General features: G+C 47.4%; 1 protein-coding gene across 2 annotated transcripts in view; it reads right to left on the bottom strand.

Moving 5' to 3' along the window:
* Positions 1 to 671: 671 nt before the first annotated feature.
* RHOV (ras homolog family member V) overlaps positions 672 to 16,362 on the bottom strand; it is a 20,713-nt gene continuing 5,022 nt past the window's right edge. Inside the window, exons 2-6 of one of the 2 annotated variants that reach the window (XM_070584025.1) lie at positions 14,371 to 14,444; positions 5,814 to 5,838; positions 2,473 to 3,016; positions 2,219 to 2,277; positions 672 to 2,021 (exon numbers count right to left, since the gene is read on the bottom strand). In XM_070584025.1, the coding sequence (XP_070440126.1) occupies positions 1,578 to 2,021; positions 2,219 to 2,277; positions 2,473 to 2,680 (711 nt within the window). In that variant the 5' untranslated portion in view covers positions 2,681 to 3,016; positions 5,814 to 5,838; positions 14,371 to 14,444 and the 3' untranslated portion in view covers positions 672 to 1,577. Of the gene's footprint in view, positions 2,022 to 2,218; positions 2,278 to 2,472; positions 5,738 to 5,813; positions 5,839 to 14,370; positions 14,445 to 16,362 lie in introns of those variants that run through there. The other variant, XM_008540625.2, reaches the window with a different exon arrangement.

The following is a 16,362-nucleotide window of genomic DNA, read 5'->3' as shown; positions in this document are numbered from 1 at the left end:
AATGTTCTCTGGATCCCTGATCCTCTCCAAGTCCTCACCCAATGACCCCTGACTCCCACAGGATTTCTGGGACCAAACTTCTATTAAAATTGCTGACAACCAGCACCCTGACCTTCACTAGGTCCTTATGTGGACTGTGAGGGCCAAGGTGGAAGACTGGGTCCAACCAACCCATGCCCATGAAGTTTGGCCAGTGGTTGAGGTTTAGGCTGTAGAGGAGTCCCTTCACCCTCAGGCTCTGAGCCAGGAGGCCTCCCAGCCTGAGACCCTGGGCCCTGGGAACTGTTAGAAGGATCAGAGCAGGAAGGCTGGAGGGCTCAGGATCGCCCCAGAGCCCCAGCACGGAGCTTGGTGCTCTAGAAAGGAGGGGGAGAAGGGAGAGGCACCACCCGCCCGGTGAGGTCATGGGAAAGCAGCTCTGGCGCTGACACCTGGGGAAACCCGTTTCCAGGCTGCTTCCCACGCTAGCTCTCCTGGGAACCAGCTAAGCCTCAAGCAGGGAGCCCCAAACCTGCCTCCCCAGACCAGTTCCCATCACACTGTCCCATGAGTCTAGCCCCCACCTTTCAACCTAGCCTCAGTCCTTTACTACCCAAACCATCTCCAGCCATACTGTAGGGCCATAAGGGAGTGATGGGCTGACCGCTCCAGGAAATGACACAGACAGCAGCTTCAGAAACTTACAGCTTTATTGGCAGACTCTGCACTGCTCTACCATCTAGGATGTGACCTTGGAGAAAAAGGTGACCCCAGCCTCTTTTTCCTCCAGGCTCCAGTTTGCAGCTCCTCCCCCTCCTCTTGCTGGGCCTTGCCTCTCACTTCCTGGCCCACTCCTGGCCCAGCCAGTTTGGGCAGTGCCTAGGGAGCCCTGAGACTCAGTTCTTCCCAGGGACCAGCCCCGCCCTTCCTAGCCTTGGCGGGTGAGGGCAGCCCAGGTGTCAGCCTTGCTCCTCTGCTGCCCTACTTCTCTGCTCTCCTTCTCCTTGCTCTCCTTCCTTCCAGGCCTAGCCCTCTGTTCTGCCTGCTCCTCCTCAACCCAAGGCTCCAAGGCCTTGCTTTCTGCTCCCTCTCAATCTCTCGCTGACCTCTGTCTTACCTAGTCCATCCCAAACTTCTCTCCAAATCAGAGCTGGACACCTTCCAGCCTTTCCAGATACCCAGCTGTTCCCAGGGCTCTTCCTCACTCCTGTGACAAGGAGGGAGTGGAGATCACCAAAAAGGGCCCTAATTCAGCCAGGCTGATGTGAAGGCCCATGATAAGAAACTGGGAATTGGATCCCAAACTGTGTGAAGGTGACTGACACTGTCAGAACCATCTCATGAAAATCAAAGTGCTGGGTTTCTCTGTGAGCCTTGACCACAGAAATCCAAGTCAGAGCCTTCCTTCCTCCAGGCCCTAGGCTCACCCTGGCATCTAAGTGTGGCCAGTTAGAGACCAGAATCACCCCAGTTTTCAGAAGGGAACTGAGTCCCAATGGAGTGGCGGGCTGGGCCAGTAGCCCCCTCAAAGGCCCCTTGCCCTAGGTTCTAGAAGTCTGTGGCCGATGGCCTACTGCTCCCTACGCTGCCATAGCTGTTCAAACAAAGCAGAAGAACTTCTTCCAGCGGCAGCGGGAGAGGGTGCGCACACCTTTGGCATTCAGTTTCTTCTCCAGCCGGGCTTTGTGTTCGATCGCACTGAGAATGGCTGAGTCAAACACCTCCTTCAAGTTCTTCTGTGTCAAGGCTGAGCACTCTAGGTAGCAGCAGGCCCGGATCTTCTCGGCCAGACCCTGAGCCTGGGGTTGGGGCACCGGGCCCTCCCGCCCACCTTGGTCCAGCTCAATCAGTACATTGACATCGTCCCTCAGGTCGGCCTGGGTGCCCACCAGCAGCACGGGCGCCTGGGGGTTGTGAGTGCGGATCTCGGGCAGCCATTTCTCTGTGATGTTTTGGAAGGAGCTGGGCTGCACCACGCTGAAGCAGGCCAGGAAGACATCGGTATCCGGGTAGCAGAGGGAGCGAAGGCGGTCAAAGTCTTCCTGGGATGGGAAGGCCAGGTCATTAGTAGGATTGCTTCCCGCCACCGGGAGCGGGAATCCGCCCATCACCGGCGGTTGCAGACCTGAGACTCGTAACCAAGGGCCCAAGGCCTTCCCCATTCCTGTTCGATCTGGGGTCCTCCCAGCCTCCAGCCCACCTCCCCCCAGCCCAGAAGAGGCCGATCCCAGCTCCTCACCTGTCCTGCCGTGTCCCAGAGCTCAATGCGCACAGGGGCTCCATCCACCAGGACTTGCACTGCAGGGGCGGGGCGGAGGATAGCCTCAGTTAGAAGAGCGTCCTGGGCCCCAGAGCCCTCACCAGCGCCACCTCGAGGCCTGCTCCCGCCTCCCTCCCCGGGGGCTTCCTTGCCCTCGCGCCTCGGCGCGGGCCCCAGTCCGCAGGTGCACAACCCACCCCCAGCCACGCGGCCGCCGGGGCCGTTGAACGTACCGGAGAAGGTGTCCAGGGCCGTGGGCCGGTAGCGCGCGGGGTACCCATTGCAGGTGTAGCTGACGATGAGGCTGCTCTTGCCCACGGCGCCGTCGCCCACCAGCACGCACTTGATGCCCAGCTCCGGGGTCGCGCTGCCCCGCCGCGGGGGAGGGGTCGGGGCCCGGAGCGGGGACGACTCGGCCTCGCTCAGCTCCCGCGGGGGCATGGCCCGCTCCGGGGACAGCCCGGGACCAGGCTCGGCTGTGCTCAGGGAAGCAGGTACTGCTGGCCGCCTCTGACTGAGTCCGCAGAGGCCAGGCACGCCGGTCCGCCGCTACCCGGGGGTATATCTGGGGCGCCGCCCACCTTATCTGCATATCCCGAGCGGCCCCGGACCACGCCCACCCGCCGGGCCGCCTCCCGGACTCCGTCTGCAGCGCGCCGCGGGAGGCCGGGCAATCTCCAAACACCGGGAGGAAGAAACGCTGGCCGAAAGCGGACGCTCAGAGAATCACACAGGGACGAAGACAAAGAATTGCCAAAATGAGGCAGATCTGAGTATCTTGGCAGAGAAAGATAGCCAGGATTTATTGTTAGGAGGACGAAGCAAGTCGCAGAAAAAAATAATTGCAGTGTATTCAAATTAAACCTTTGTTCAAAACAACTATACGTATGTGAGTACGAGTATAAAAAAGTCTGGATAATAATTTTATTAATTAAAGAATGATTTTTAAAAATATACAGATCATGAAGATAAACTCGAGCGTGAACACAGCAGTCTGGAATGTATTGTACTCCCGTCCACGGAAGAGCTTCACTCCGCTCCCCTGAAGGAACTCTGGGTGTTGGAGAAGCTGGCTGGGGAGGATCTTCAGGACCATTCTTCAGTGGAATATTTTCTAAATCCCCTGAATCCCTAATATTATCTTCATCATCATCATCATCATCCAAAGCGCATAGTAATTACCTGTTGGCAGATGCAGTTCTGGGCTGCCCACTGTCCTTGCCTGAGAAGGAGTTTACAGATTAAGGCAAGAGATCCCAGGTAGCCCTAGGAAGGTCACCCAGAGAGCAACTGAAGTAGCCTGATGCTAATTTCATCTCTTTATTCCAGCCACACCAAGTGATGCCAGGCCCAGAATCCTTTCTCTGAACCCCAAGGCGGTCTTACATCTCAGCCTACGCAAAGATCATTGAAAATACCTCAGAGTTGTTGCAGAGAATGTTGGGGGGGGGGGTGCCACTGCATGTTAGAGAAAAGAGATAATCCTAATTCTCAAACAGTTGGTAGTATAAAAATCCATAAATTCAAATCTCTAAATCTCTTGGGAAAAGTCTCAGGACCGCTGATTTTAATTGATTTTCTTTTTCACTCAAAAGTTGAGGACCATAGCTAGAAAATTGCTGATTTAACCATTAAAATCTTGACTGTGGAGAAATGGTAGGATCCCCAGTATCTATTTCTACATCCCAGGTCTACATCCTACATTCCCTCCGTCCGAATGTCTGGGGCTGCTAACAATCCCTAATTATAGCCCCAAAGTCTTCCGGGACACATCCACATAAGTTTATTCGTCTAGCAGGTGAAAGGGGCCCCCAGAGTGTTGTCTTGCTGTTGTACCCCCCAGAAGATCCAGTAGCTGTTCTTTTTTTCTCCTGGAAAGGGAGGCAAGCACGGGGATTTGGAAAGAGCGGGACGGCAGGTGACCTGTCCTGGTATTCCTAGCTCTTCAGCTCTTTAGCTGTGTAGCTCCTGGGAAATCCCTTGATCCATCTCAGCGCTGTGAAAGGACAGGTGAAGCAGGTTTGTTTCTGAAAGCGCTTCTGGTGCGAGCAGTGTGTAATTCAGGGACCCTACGGAAGTTGCCCCAGCCCAGGAGTCTGGGACGAGATTACTACACACACACACAGAGGCTCTTTTTCCTGGTGCTCTTGTCCTTCTACCTAAGTTTTAATGATAGTTTTATTGTAGCTGTAAATTTGAGGTTAATTCTGTTTAATCCTTTCTGCAGGTGAAGGGATATAAATAATGCACAAATGGGGGGAGGTGTCTGCTAGGCTTGGGTAAAAGCCCTGACGGCCTGGGACAGGCCGTTCTTCGCTGGCCCACGGTGGGAAGACTTTCTGATCTAGGTCCCTCTGTCTAAGCTGGTTTAGGGATAGTCTCGTCAGCAAGAGGGGGAGGGAGGAGACAACCTGGGGAGCTGGTGAGTCACCTGTTTCTCAGCTGAGGACTTGCAATTCTGGCTGCTGCTGCTGGGAAAGTCCCCTCCTGAGGGTGGGCTGAGTCTTATTCCTGTCCACCTGACAGATCATCTGGCCCAACGTCCAGCCAGGCACACATTTGCTAAGATCAAAACATGGCCCTGACATTCTCCTTGGAGAAAAGATTGATTCTAGAACTGGGGCAGAAAATATACAAGATGAGCCTGGAGCATTTTGTAGCACAGAAAGTAAGGAAGTGCTAAACAAACAAACTGAGCGGAAGATGGAGATACGTCAAAAGGAGACGGGGGCCAGCTGAAAGAGCTTCCAAAGGCTGAATCTGGAAAAATTTGAGCAACGAAATAAAGTAGCATTGGATTATAACCCAAAGTATAAAGTAAATATCCACAAGTCTATTCTGGTATAAATAAATGATCAAATACATAAACAAACGGAGGATAATAGACAAATCTCCTGTGGAGAATTCCAATTAATGTACGTAGATACTCTGCCCTCGAGGAGCATAAACCCCCTCTCCTTAAGTGTGTGTGGGCTGTGCATAGTGACTTTCTTCCAAAGAGGACAGTGTGGAAACGATGGGGGAAAAAAAACAGTACCTTTACAGGGGAGAATCCTGACAAATACTCCCTCAACCAGGTGATCAAGATTAAAATCAGGGGCTGGCCCCATGGCCGAGTGGTGGGGTTCGTGTACTCTGCTTCATCGGCCCAGGGTTTCGCCAGTTCGAATCCTGGGCTCAGACGTGGCACCGCTCATCAGGCCATGCTGAGGTGGCATCCCACATGCCACAACTAGAAGGACCCACAACTCAAAAATACACAACTATGTACCGGGGGGCTTTGGGAGAAAAAAGGAAAAAAATAAAATCTTTAAAAAAAAAAGATTAAAATCAACACCAATAAATCAAGTTGATATTTATGTACCCTTGATATGAGGTGATGAGAATGGCATTTTTCTTCTGTGGTTTTCCTCACAAGAACCCCAGTCTAATTATGAGAAAAACATCAGAAAAATTCCACTGGGGAAACATTCTATGAAATGCCTGCCCAGTACTCTTTAAAAACTGTCAAGGGGATCAAAAACAAGGAAAGTCTGAAAAACTGCCACAGTCAAGAGGAGAGACGACAACTCACTGTGATGTCGTATGCTGGATGCGACCTGGGAACAGAAAGAGGGCATTAGGGAAAAATGAAGGAATTCTGAATAAAATATGAATTTAGTTAATAATAATGTACCAGTGCTGGTTCATTAATTGTGACAAATGTACTGTACTAATATAAGATGTTCATAGCAGAGGAACCTGGGTGTGAGGTATATAGGAACCTTCTGTACTATCTTCTCAATTTTTCTATAAATCTAAACTGTTCTAAAATAAAGTTTATTAAAAAAAAAAAAAACTAAAAACAAAAACATGGCCTTGACATTGAATCATGGCAGTAATAATATTTTGTTTCCAAAATGTCCAACACAGTTGTGTAAGGCTTTAGACTTGTAAAAGTGCTTAATTTTGCCCTGGCTCGTAAGAACTCAAGTGAGATTGCTGTGGGGTAGGGGTGAGTATACTGGGGCCCAGAGGAGTTAGGGGACTTGCCCTAAGATCAAAGAACTAGTAAGTGGCAGACAGCCTCAGAACCAGCAATCCCTAGGTCCACTCTCGGGTGTGGTCAGGTTCTTAGGCATTTCTGTTTATCTCTTATCTTTTTTTTTTTTCTTTTGAGGAAGATTAGCCCTGAGCTAACATCTGTTGCCAGTCCTCCTCTTTTTGCTGAGGAAGACTGGCCCTGAGCTCACATCCATGCCCATCTTACTCTACTCTACATGCAGGAGGCCTGCCACAGCATGGTTTGACAAGTGGTGCCATGTCCGCACCCGGGATCCGAACCGGCAAACCCCGGGTGGCAAAAGCGGAAGGTGTGCACTTAACTGCTGTGCCATGGAGCCAGCCCTCTTAGCTTATTATAAATTACCACATACCTTGGGATACCTACAGCAAAACCTCGACTCAAGAACAAACCAAAAGAAACCTACCCCTACCCCGCCACCATGATTTTCCAACTGTTGAAAAGGGATTAACAAAAGAACACCAGTGGGGAAGAAGAGTTTATTGAAAAAGTTCAATGCAGAGGTTCCTTGTGAGTGAAATGCACCTCCTGCAGTCTTTTTCTATTTCTTCTGCATACCCTACTCCAAGCCCCCAAGTCAGACCTGCTGATCAGAGCAAGCCCAGAGACTTAAATGGGCAGGGCAGAAAGCTTCAAAATAAAAAGAATTTTTTATTTAACACTTAATTTGTTTGTCAGTAATACCTCAATAAAGCTGGGGGAAAAAACCCACTTATTGGCCAGCCCGGTGGTGTAGTGGTTAACTTCATGCACTTTGCTTTAGCGGCCTAGGGTTTATGAGTTCAGATCCCAGGCGCGGACCTACACACTGCTCATCAAGCCATGCTTGGTGGCGTCCAACATACAAAATAGAGGAAGACTGGCACAGATGTTAGCTCAGGGCCAATCTTCCTCACCAAAAAACCCCCAAACAAACAAAACCCCCACTTATTTACCAAACACTCATGATAATAATAATACAATAATTAGAGTGCACACTTTCTGAGCTTTCCAGTTAATTGGGTTACCAGAGGAGTGCTTGTATCCTGGGAGGGAGTTGGTGGCAAATCCAGTGGCCTGGGCTCAGTTGGCTTCATGGTGGCCCCCAGGACCGGATCCCACTAGCCAGCCTCAGCCCCCACGGTCCCACCCACTCTATGTCCTCTGCCTCCTGGGCTTCTGCTCTGTCCTGCCCCCTCCCCCACACCCAGCCTTAGCCTCTGCTTCTCCCTGCCTTTCTCTCCACCGCCTCTCCATCCAGCTGATCCCAACTACTAATTGATTCCCCCCTCAACTGTCTCTTTCTTGCCCAGACCTTGCATTCAAGCTCTGGCCCTTGAGTATTTTTGAAACACCTGCAGGAGTTGCCGCCCAAAACGTTCATCTAAAAGGATTCTCTTCTTTCATTAATTGGGCTCCCCTCCTAACTTCCTTATTTCTGACAATGGTAGCACAATTCTCTCAAGTTAATGAAGTGGAAGGAGTTGGAGCTGAACACAAATCTTCCTTGACTTGAGGGAGGTTACGTCCTACCTGATAAACCCATCATAAGTTGAAAATATCATTAAGTCAAAAATTGCCTTCAGGGGCCGGCCCACTGGCACAGCAGTTAAGTTCGCACATTCCGCTTCTCGGTGGCCTGGGGTTCGCCAGTTCAGATCCCGGGTGCAGACATGGCATCGCATGGCACACCATGCTGTGGTAGGTGTCCCACATATAAAGTGGAGGAAGATGAGCACGGATGTTAGCTCAGGGCCAGCCTTCCTCAGAAAAAAGAGGAGGATTGGTAGTAGTTAGCTCAGGGGTAATCTTCCTCAAAAAAAGATAAAAAATTGCCTTCAATCCACATAACCTCTCAAACATCATCACTTAGCCTAGCCTACCTTAAACATGCTCAGAACACTTACATTAGCCTACAGTTGGGAAAATCCTCTAACACAAAGCCTATTTTATAATAAAGAGTTGAACATCTCATGTAGTTTATTGAATACTGTACTGAAAGTGAAAAACAGAATGGTTGTCTGGGGACAGAATGGTTCTAAGCGTATGGGTTGTTCACCCTCCTGATCGAGTGGCTGACTGGGAGCTGCAGCTCACTGCCCCTGCCCGGCATCACGGAGAGTATTGTACCATATCACTAGCCTGGGAAAAGATCAAAATCCTAAATTCGAAGTATGATTTCTACTGGATGTGTATCGCTTTCGCATCACCATAAAGTTGAAAAATGGACCATCGTAAGTTGGGGACCGTCTGTAGTTTCCAAACCTCACAATGCACTTGGACTCCTTCCTCTGTTTCCTCCTCAATCCTTAGTCCTTTCATTGAAGTGCTTGGCTCTCCTCTTCCTTTTGGCATCCTTTGCCTCAATAATCCCCTCCTCCCTGCCACCCTGTCTTTGTTTTATTCATTTCTAGCACACCCAAGCTTCCTAATACAGCAGATTTCTTCTGTCACTCTCCCACTCAAAAACCTACAGCGAATCCCTGTTAGGCATTGGATAGAGCGTGCGAGTCCCTGCTGGGCATCCCTCACCCTCCAATCAGAGTACACCTCCAGGATGGGAGAAGCGGCCACTGAAAATGGTCCTTAAGAGAATTTTCAACAACATAGGAAAATGTTAAAAGATAATGTTAAATGATACAGAATTATATAAACAGTTTGAGTCTAAGTATTTTTAAAAAATGATGTAGAGTTAGAGGAAAAGAGAGTCCTACATGAAGGACATACCAAAATGTGGGGAGTCGTTACCACTAGGTGGGGAGCTTTCTGCCCGACGTACAGTGGGCCTCTCTGTTTTGCCTCACATGTAATGATCACTAAGCACATGTTAGCTATTGACATTATGCTGCTTATCTGCATTTTCTCCTTTTTCTACAGTGGATATGCTACTTTTGCAAAGAAAAAAGTTACTGAAATTTTAAAAACTACTTATTGTATATTTAGGAGAAAAACGATAGAGGAAATGCACCAACATGTCAACAATGATTGCCTCTGGATAGCAAGATGAGGAATAGTTTGTTTTCATTCACTTGTTCATTCCGTGAGGTTCTTTGCGAACCGGCCGTGGGCCAGGCACTGTGGAAAGTGCTGAGGGCACAGCGGTGAATAACACAGGCCTCCTCTGTTCCCCGACCTTGCTCTGCCCCCATCAACCCCCCTTCTCTGAACTCTCTGTCTGCTGCACTGATTATGAGAATTGAGAATGCTCTATGTTTCCTGGGAGCGTCCCTCACACTTCAAGCAGCTAGAGGACAAGGAAGGTCTCCTACAACTTCTGGCTCTTACTACCCCAGCCCAGTGGCATCCCACTGGGTAGGAGCTTATTAACGATTTGTGGAATGAACGAATAAATGAATGGTGAGGCATGGTTGTCAAATGATAAAAAGACTGGTGGGCAGCCCCACCTTCCCTCATGCCACAAATGCTTGTCCAAATGGGCAAGCCCTGGGCCCAGCCAAATCCTTAGTTGCTTTTCCCCAAAGACCTGCTCCACTGGCCCAAATTCTTCTCTGGACTGGCAGCTGGGGCCTGATACCAGTGAGGTCCATTCAAGTCTCTGGGGTTAACACTGGACCGTGGGCTATCCTTTGATGATGATCATCATCATGATGAACATTAGCGACTTTACAAAATGAGGACCCAATAAACCAGCGTTCAGTTAGTAATCATATCACTCCAAATTCTCTTCGTGGCATTGCTTTTATAAATTTGCACTTTACTTAGTTGTAATCAGGGATGATATTTAAATTATTTAGCAATTGGTATGTCCTCAAGGAGATGATAGCTCTTGTGTTGGCACAGCTTTTTAGAAGACCTCTCGTGTGCCTGAGATTAATCCTTCCACGGATGGGTCCTGGGGAGGAGTGATAGGGAGGGGCACACTCAGAGAAGTGGATTTTTTTTTTTAAAGATTGGCACCTGAGCTAACATCTGTCGCAAATCTTCTTTTTCTTCTTCTTCTTCTCCCTAGAGCCCCCCAGTATGTAGTTGTATATTCTAGTTGTAGGTCCTTCTGGTTGTGGCATGTGGGATGCCACCTCAGTATGGCCTGACGAGCAGTGCCATGTCCGCGCCCGGGATCCAAACCAGCGAAACCCTGGGCCACCGAAGCTGAGCGTGTGAACTTAACCCCTTGACCACGGCAGGCCCCAGGGAAGTGGATATTTCAACAGCTGGTGTGGCTAGCCTGCTGTGCACCTGCTGAACTTTATCAGTCTGGGTGGATTTGGAATGATTGTGAACCAAGCAAAGAGGGCTGGGAAACAGCCTGAAGAAACAGCAGGCGTCACGGCCAGAGGGGAAAGAGCCTGGTCTATTTTGGAATTAAAACTAGCTCAGCCTGGCTGAGGAAGAGTGGCGAGAAACGGGCTGGAAAGGGAGGCAGGAGCCGAGCCAGGCCACACCGCGCTAGGCCTCGAGTGACCAGGACAAAGGGGTGTCCCAGGACGCAGAATTTTCAGTGCTAAAACCAGGAGGGTTGGTTCCCCTAACTAGATGTCTTTTTGCTCCTGTTGGTGAACCAGCCTGCTCTTCAGAAAGACCGCAGCCCTTGAAACTAGAAACAGCAAGATTTTCCAAACAGACATGAAATCATCTTACACTATTTTTCATGAAAGTACTGATATGAAAGGTACTGGTTTTTGTTCACACTTAAGTTTGCATAAAGCTAGCATTTCTAAATCAAATTCCTTTCCCCTCCTTTATCTCAAATTACAATTTTGTGAACAAGAGACAGGTTAACTGGAGGTCAAAAGCCTGGGCTCTGGACCAAAGCACGTGGATAGGTATCTAGGTTTTGTCACTTCTTAGCTGTTGTCTTCTCCAGGCTGCAGTTTTCCTGTCAGTAAAACGGGATTAAAATAGTACCTATTTCGTAGAAAGTTGTAGGGATTAAATGCATTACAGAGAATGCTTAGAATAGTGCCCATACAGAGAGAGTGCTCTGCAGGGGGCACTATTATTATAATTATCTTCCCTCCGGGTCATGGCAAGTGTTTTTAGATGAAGTCAAGGCCCTGCCTGAGAATGAACAGTACAAATTTGTCAGGTAAGGTACAATTCAGAATTTTGTCTCACGTGACCCAGATAGGGAACACAAAAAGAAATTAGATTTTATTCACATCAGTCTAATATACTGGTACGGTTGTCCCTTGGTATCTGCGGGGAATTGGTGTCAGGACCTCCATGGATACCAAAATCCGCAGATGCTCAAGACCCTTAGCCGGCTTTCTGCAATCACAGGTTCCACATTCGAGGATTCAACCAATCGCAGACGGTAAACATAGTGCATGATCCGAGGTTAGTTGGTTGAATCCGTGGATGCGGAACCTACAGATACGGAGGGCCAACTATATGGTTATTATCTTTATTTTACTGATGAGGAAATTGAATCTCTATAGAGGTTAAGTGACTTGCCCAAGGCCTCATGGCTAAGAGAGAGCCAGGACTGCAGAGCCGAGGTCTGTCACACTAACAACACTCTCTTTTCAGTCCTCCCCTTAAGAATTATGGGCTACAAAGCGGGTTATCTACTATTTTATTATCTTTTGCCTTATAAACACTAAATACCATTCTGACATTTGGTCAGAGATCTTTTTAAAATTTGGTGTTGTAATCAACTTTATTGAGATATCATTTACGCATAGGATGCACACATTTTAAGTGTAGCGTTCAATGAGTTTTGACCAGTGTGTCCCCACCGCCACAATCAAGATACAAAACATTTCCATCTCCCCTAAAAAGTTCCTTCTTGCTCCTTTCTGGTCAACCCTCCATCCCACGCCAGGTCCCAGGCAAACACTGATCAGCTTTCCATCACTAAAGTTTAATTTTTGTCTGTTTTAGAATTTCAGATGGATAGAATCATACTCCATGTACTCTCTCACGTGTGGCTTCTGGAGCTCTGTATGTTTTGAGATTCATTCATGCTGTTGTGTGTAAGGGTAGTTGGTTCTTCTTTATTGCTGAATAGTATTCCATCGTATGGGGGGACCAGAGTTTGTCTATTCTCTTGTTGATAGACCATTTGAGTTGTTTCCAATTTGGGGCTATTATGAATGAAGCTGTTATAAACATTTGTGTACAAATCTTTGTGTGGACGTATGTTTTCTTTCGCTTGGGTAAATAACCAGGTATGGAATTGCTCAGTCATAAAGTAAGTGCATGTTAAGTGGCTGTTAATGGTTGCACCATTTTATATCTTCACCAGCACTGAGTTCCAGTTGCTTCACAACCTCACAGTGCTAAGTATTAGGGGTCTTTTTAAACATTTTGGATTTTATTGTTGTATTTTTGCTACTATTTTTAATACAAAAATCTCATCATTTTTAAAAATTTGAAAACAGTTTTGGGGCCGGCCCCATGGCTGAATGGTTAAGTTCACGTGCTCTGCTGCAGCGGTCCAGGGTTTCGCCGGTTCAAACCCTGGGCGCAGACATGGCACCGCTCATTGGGCCACACTGAGGAGGCATCCCACATGCCACAACTAGAAGGACCCACAACTAAAGATACACAACTATGTACCGGGGGGCTTTGGGACAAAAAGGAATAATAAAATCTTAAAAAAAAAAAAAAAAGAAAACAGTTTCTACAAAGGCCATGTGGGTGAGTACAGGCAAGTTTAATTCAGACATGTGCAGTGTGATATAGTGCACATGTGTAAACGCACATTAACATGTTAAGTCATGGGCTGGCCCGGTGGTGCGAGGGTTAAGTTCACACATTCTGCTTCGGTGGCCCGCGGTTCACCGGTTCGGATCCTGGGTGCCGACCTATGCACCGCTTGTTAAGCCATGCTGTGGCAGGTGTCCCACATATAAAGTAGAGGAAGATGGGCACGGGTGTTAGCTCAGGGCCAATCTTCTTCAGCAAAAAAGAGGAGGATTGGCAGCAGATGTTAGCCCAGGGCTAATCTTCCTCAAAAAAAAAAAAAATAAATAAATAAAATAAATAAAAACATGTCAAATCATGCCTCAATTCAACAGGCACTTCCCAGGACTCACAGTTTGTCAGATCTTATGATCTAAAAGGTTGGAGGCAGAAGGAGGGCTGGTTGTTAGATTTTATTGGGTTTTACATTAATCAGAGAAGGCTTCTTGGCTGAAGGATCTTTTTTTTTTTTCAGAGTTTTGTGGGGGTTTTTTTGTTTGTTTTAATTTTTTCCTTTTTCCCCCCAAAGTCCCCCAGTACATAGTTGTATATTCTTCGTTGTGGGTCCTTCTAGTTGTGGCATGTGGGACGCTGCCTCAGCATGGTTTGATGAGCAGTGCCATGTCTGCACCCAGGATTCGAACCAACGAAACACTGGGCTGCCTGCTGCAGAGCGCGCAAACTTAACCACTCGGCCACAGGGCCAGCCCCTGAAGGATCTTCTGAAATGAGTCCTAGACTAAGGGATAGACAAGAAGCACAGCAACCGGCTCTCAGGCAGTGCCCTGAAAACCATTATCCTCCAGATGTCTCTAAACGGACAGCATCAAGGGTTTGGCTTTCAGAGAATCACAGAATGTTAGAGATGGTTTACAGCTGAGGAAAGGAGAGGAGCTCAGAGGAACTAGATGACTTGTCCGACAGCATCTGGCTGAGTTAGGTTCCATTTCCTGAAAAGAAGGGGGACCTGGAAACAGCTCAGAGAGTGGTGCCAGGGAGAGCAAAGCCTGGGAGGGGTTCCTGGCAGAGGTGGTGCTGGCACAAAGCATAGACCCCACCAAGACCCCCATGCTCCCTAAAAGAAGTTTATAAAACTATACTGACAACTAAAACTTTTCTTTTTTAAAAAATTTTATTGAGGTCATAATAGTTTATAACTGTGAAATTTCAGGTGTACATTATTATTCGTCAGTCACCATATAAATGTGCCCCTTCACCCCTTGTGCCCACCCCCTTACCCCCCTCCCCTCTGGTAACCACTAATCCGTTCTCTTTGTCAGTGTGTTAGTTTATCTTCCCCCTATGAGTGAAATCATGTGGCGTTTGTCTTTCTCTGGCTTATCTCACTTAACATCATACCCTCAAGGTCCATCCATGTTGTTGCAAATGGGACCATTTTGTCTCTTTTATCGCTGAGTAGTATTCTGTTGTATATACATACCACATCTTCTTTATCCATTCATCAGTAGCAGGGGCACTTGGGTTGCTTCCACATCTCGGCTATTGTGAATAATGCTGCAAGGAACATAGGGGTGAATGAGTCTCTTTGAATTGTTGATTTCAAGTTCTTTGGATAAACACCCAGTAGTGGGATAACTGGGTCGTATGGTATTTCTATTTTTAATTTTTTGAGAAATCTTCGTACTGTAAAACTTTTCATTTTAAAACCAAATAGTTGCAAAAGAGTAACTTCTCGCATACTGTACACATTAATGTTTAAACAAAACTGTTACCTCACTCTTATAAGTGGATGCATTAGAATCTAAATACCAAAGCAATTTGATACTCTCCCTCATCCATTTAAAAAATATATGAACAAGCTCTACTTTAACAGCTGAAAATTTTACAATATTCATTTTCTCTGTTTCCATTCGCACTGTAATGCACATTATGCTTGAAAGTTTTTATTGATATATCATCCTAATTATTTGTAAATAGTCTATACATTTTTTGAACGTTATAATGTTGTGTTTCTTGATACTATAAGGCTCTTAACATTGTTTTCTTTTGAATGAATATATTACAATTATGATTCAACTGATCAAAACATAAATATATTACACATTTTCATAATAATTACACATAAAAAGTAAAATTATATTAGAAATACATCCTTTGAGGGGGCCGGCCTGGTAGCACAATGGTTAAGTGCACACATTCTGCTTCAGCGGCCCGTGGTTCGCTGGTTCGGATCCCGGGTGCGCACACGGCACCACTTGGCAAGCCACGCCGTGGTAGGCATCACACATATAAAGTAGAGGAAGGTGGGCACGAATGTTAGCTCAGGGCCAGTCTTCCTCAGCAAAACGAGGAGGATTGGCAGCAGATGTTAGCTCAGGGTCAGTCTTCCTCAAAAAAACCCCCAAAACAAACAAACAACAAAAAACAATTAAAAAAAAGGAAATACATCATTTGACGAATTCGTAGGGCTTTTTTGTTTTTATTTTCAATTAGTTCATGTCTTTGTGGACAGAATACTTGAGTGAGAGAAAGTTTACCATCAGTTCTCTTCGGATATTTTGTTGTTTTGTGTTGACGTAAATGTGGAGAAATCCGTTCACACAGCCTGTTAGATGGAAATGGAAGGAGGTATATAGTACGGCAAGTTTACCTGATTACTTGACCCCCTTTCAAACTGTACACCAAAAATATTAGTGATTTTTTTTTCCAGTCAGCTAAAACCTGATTAAGTTTTCAAATCGTATTGAAATTAAAGAACTAGAAACCATTTGATTCACAAAGGACTTGACACCTGGTCTTTTTTTTTTTTTTTTTAAGATTTTATTTTTTCTTTTCCTTTCCTCCCAAAGCCCCTCCAGTACATAGTTATATATTTTCAGTTGTGGGTCCTTCTAGTTGTGGCATGTGGGACGCCATCTCAGCATGGCTTGATGAGCAGTGCCATGTCCACACCCAGGATTCAAACTGCCGAAACCCCGGGCCACTGAAGCAGAGCGCGCAAACTTACCCACTTGGCCACAGGGCTGGCCCCGACACCTGGTCTTTATTCTCTCTGTGGGAACACTGACGAGAATTCCAGTGGTCTCTTGGCTGGGCTCCCTGGGAATCTGTATGACCTGAAGTAATGCCCCAAGGGGTGCGGGTGCACTTTTCTTTTGAGAAGTAGGGGCGGGGACGGGGGATGGGGACCTGCGGGTGGGGGGACACGAACTGCCCCTTGCTCCCAGGTGCCTTCTCCTGCTGGTCACTTTTAGGAAAGAGCCCAGGGAAGCTGAGGCTCTGGACACTGATTCCCTTAAAACCATGTGGTGCCTGCGCCCCTGGGGAGAGCCTTCTGCGCCCCTAAGGACAGGTGAATCCCAGTCTGAGGACTGCTGACCTGAGGATGCTTTATCTCCACGTCAACAAGTGTCCTGGCCCCTCCCGCCCGGGGCCTTCTCTTGGGCCACCCGGCCTACATCCCCAGAAGGTG

Source organism: Equus przewalskii, chromosome 1 (genome assembly GCF_037783145.1).
Source record: "Equus przewalskii isolate Varuska chromosome 1, EquPr2, whole genome shotgun sequence".
In the NCBI taxonomy this organism is placed as follows: Eukaryota; Metazoa; Chordata; class Mammalia; order Perissodactyla; family Equidae; genus Equus; species Equus przewalskii.
Note: the sequence above shows the minus strand (reverse complement) of the source record. Positions and strands in the feature narration are given on the sequence as shown.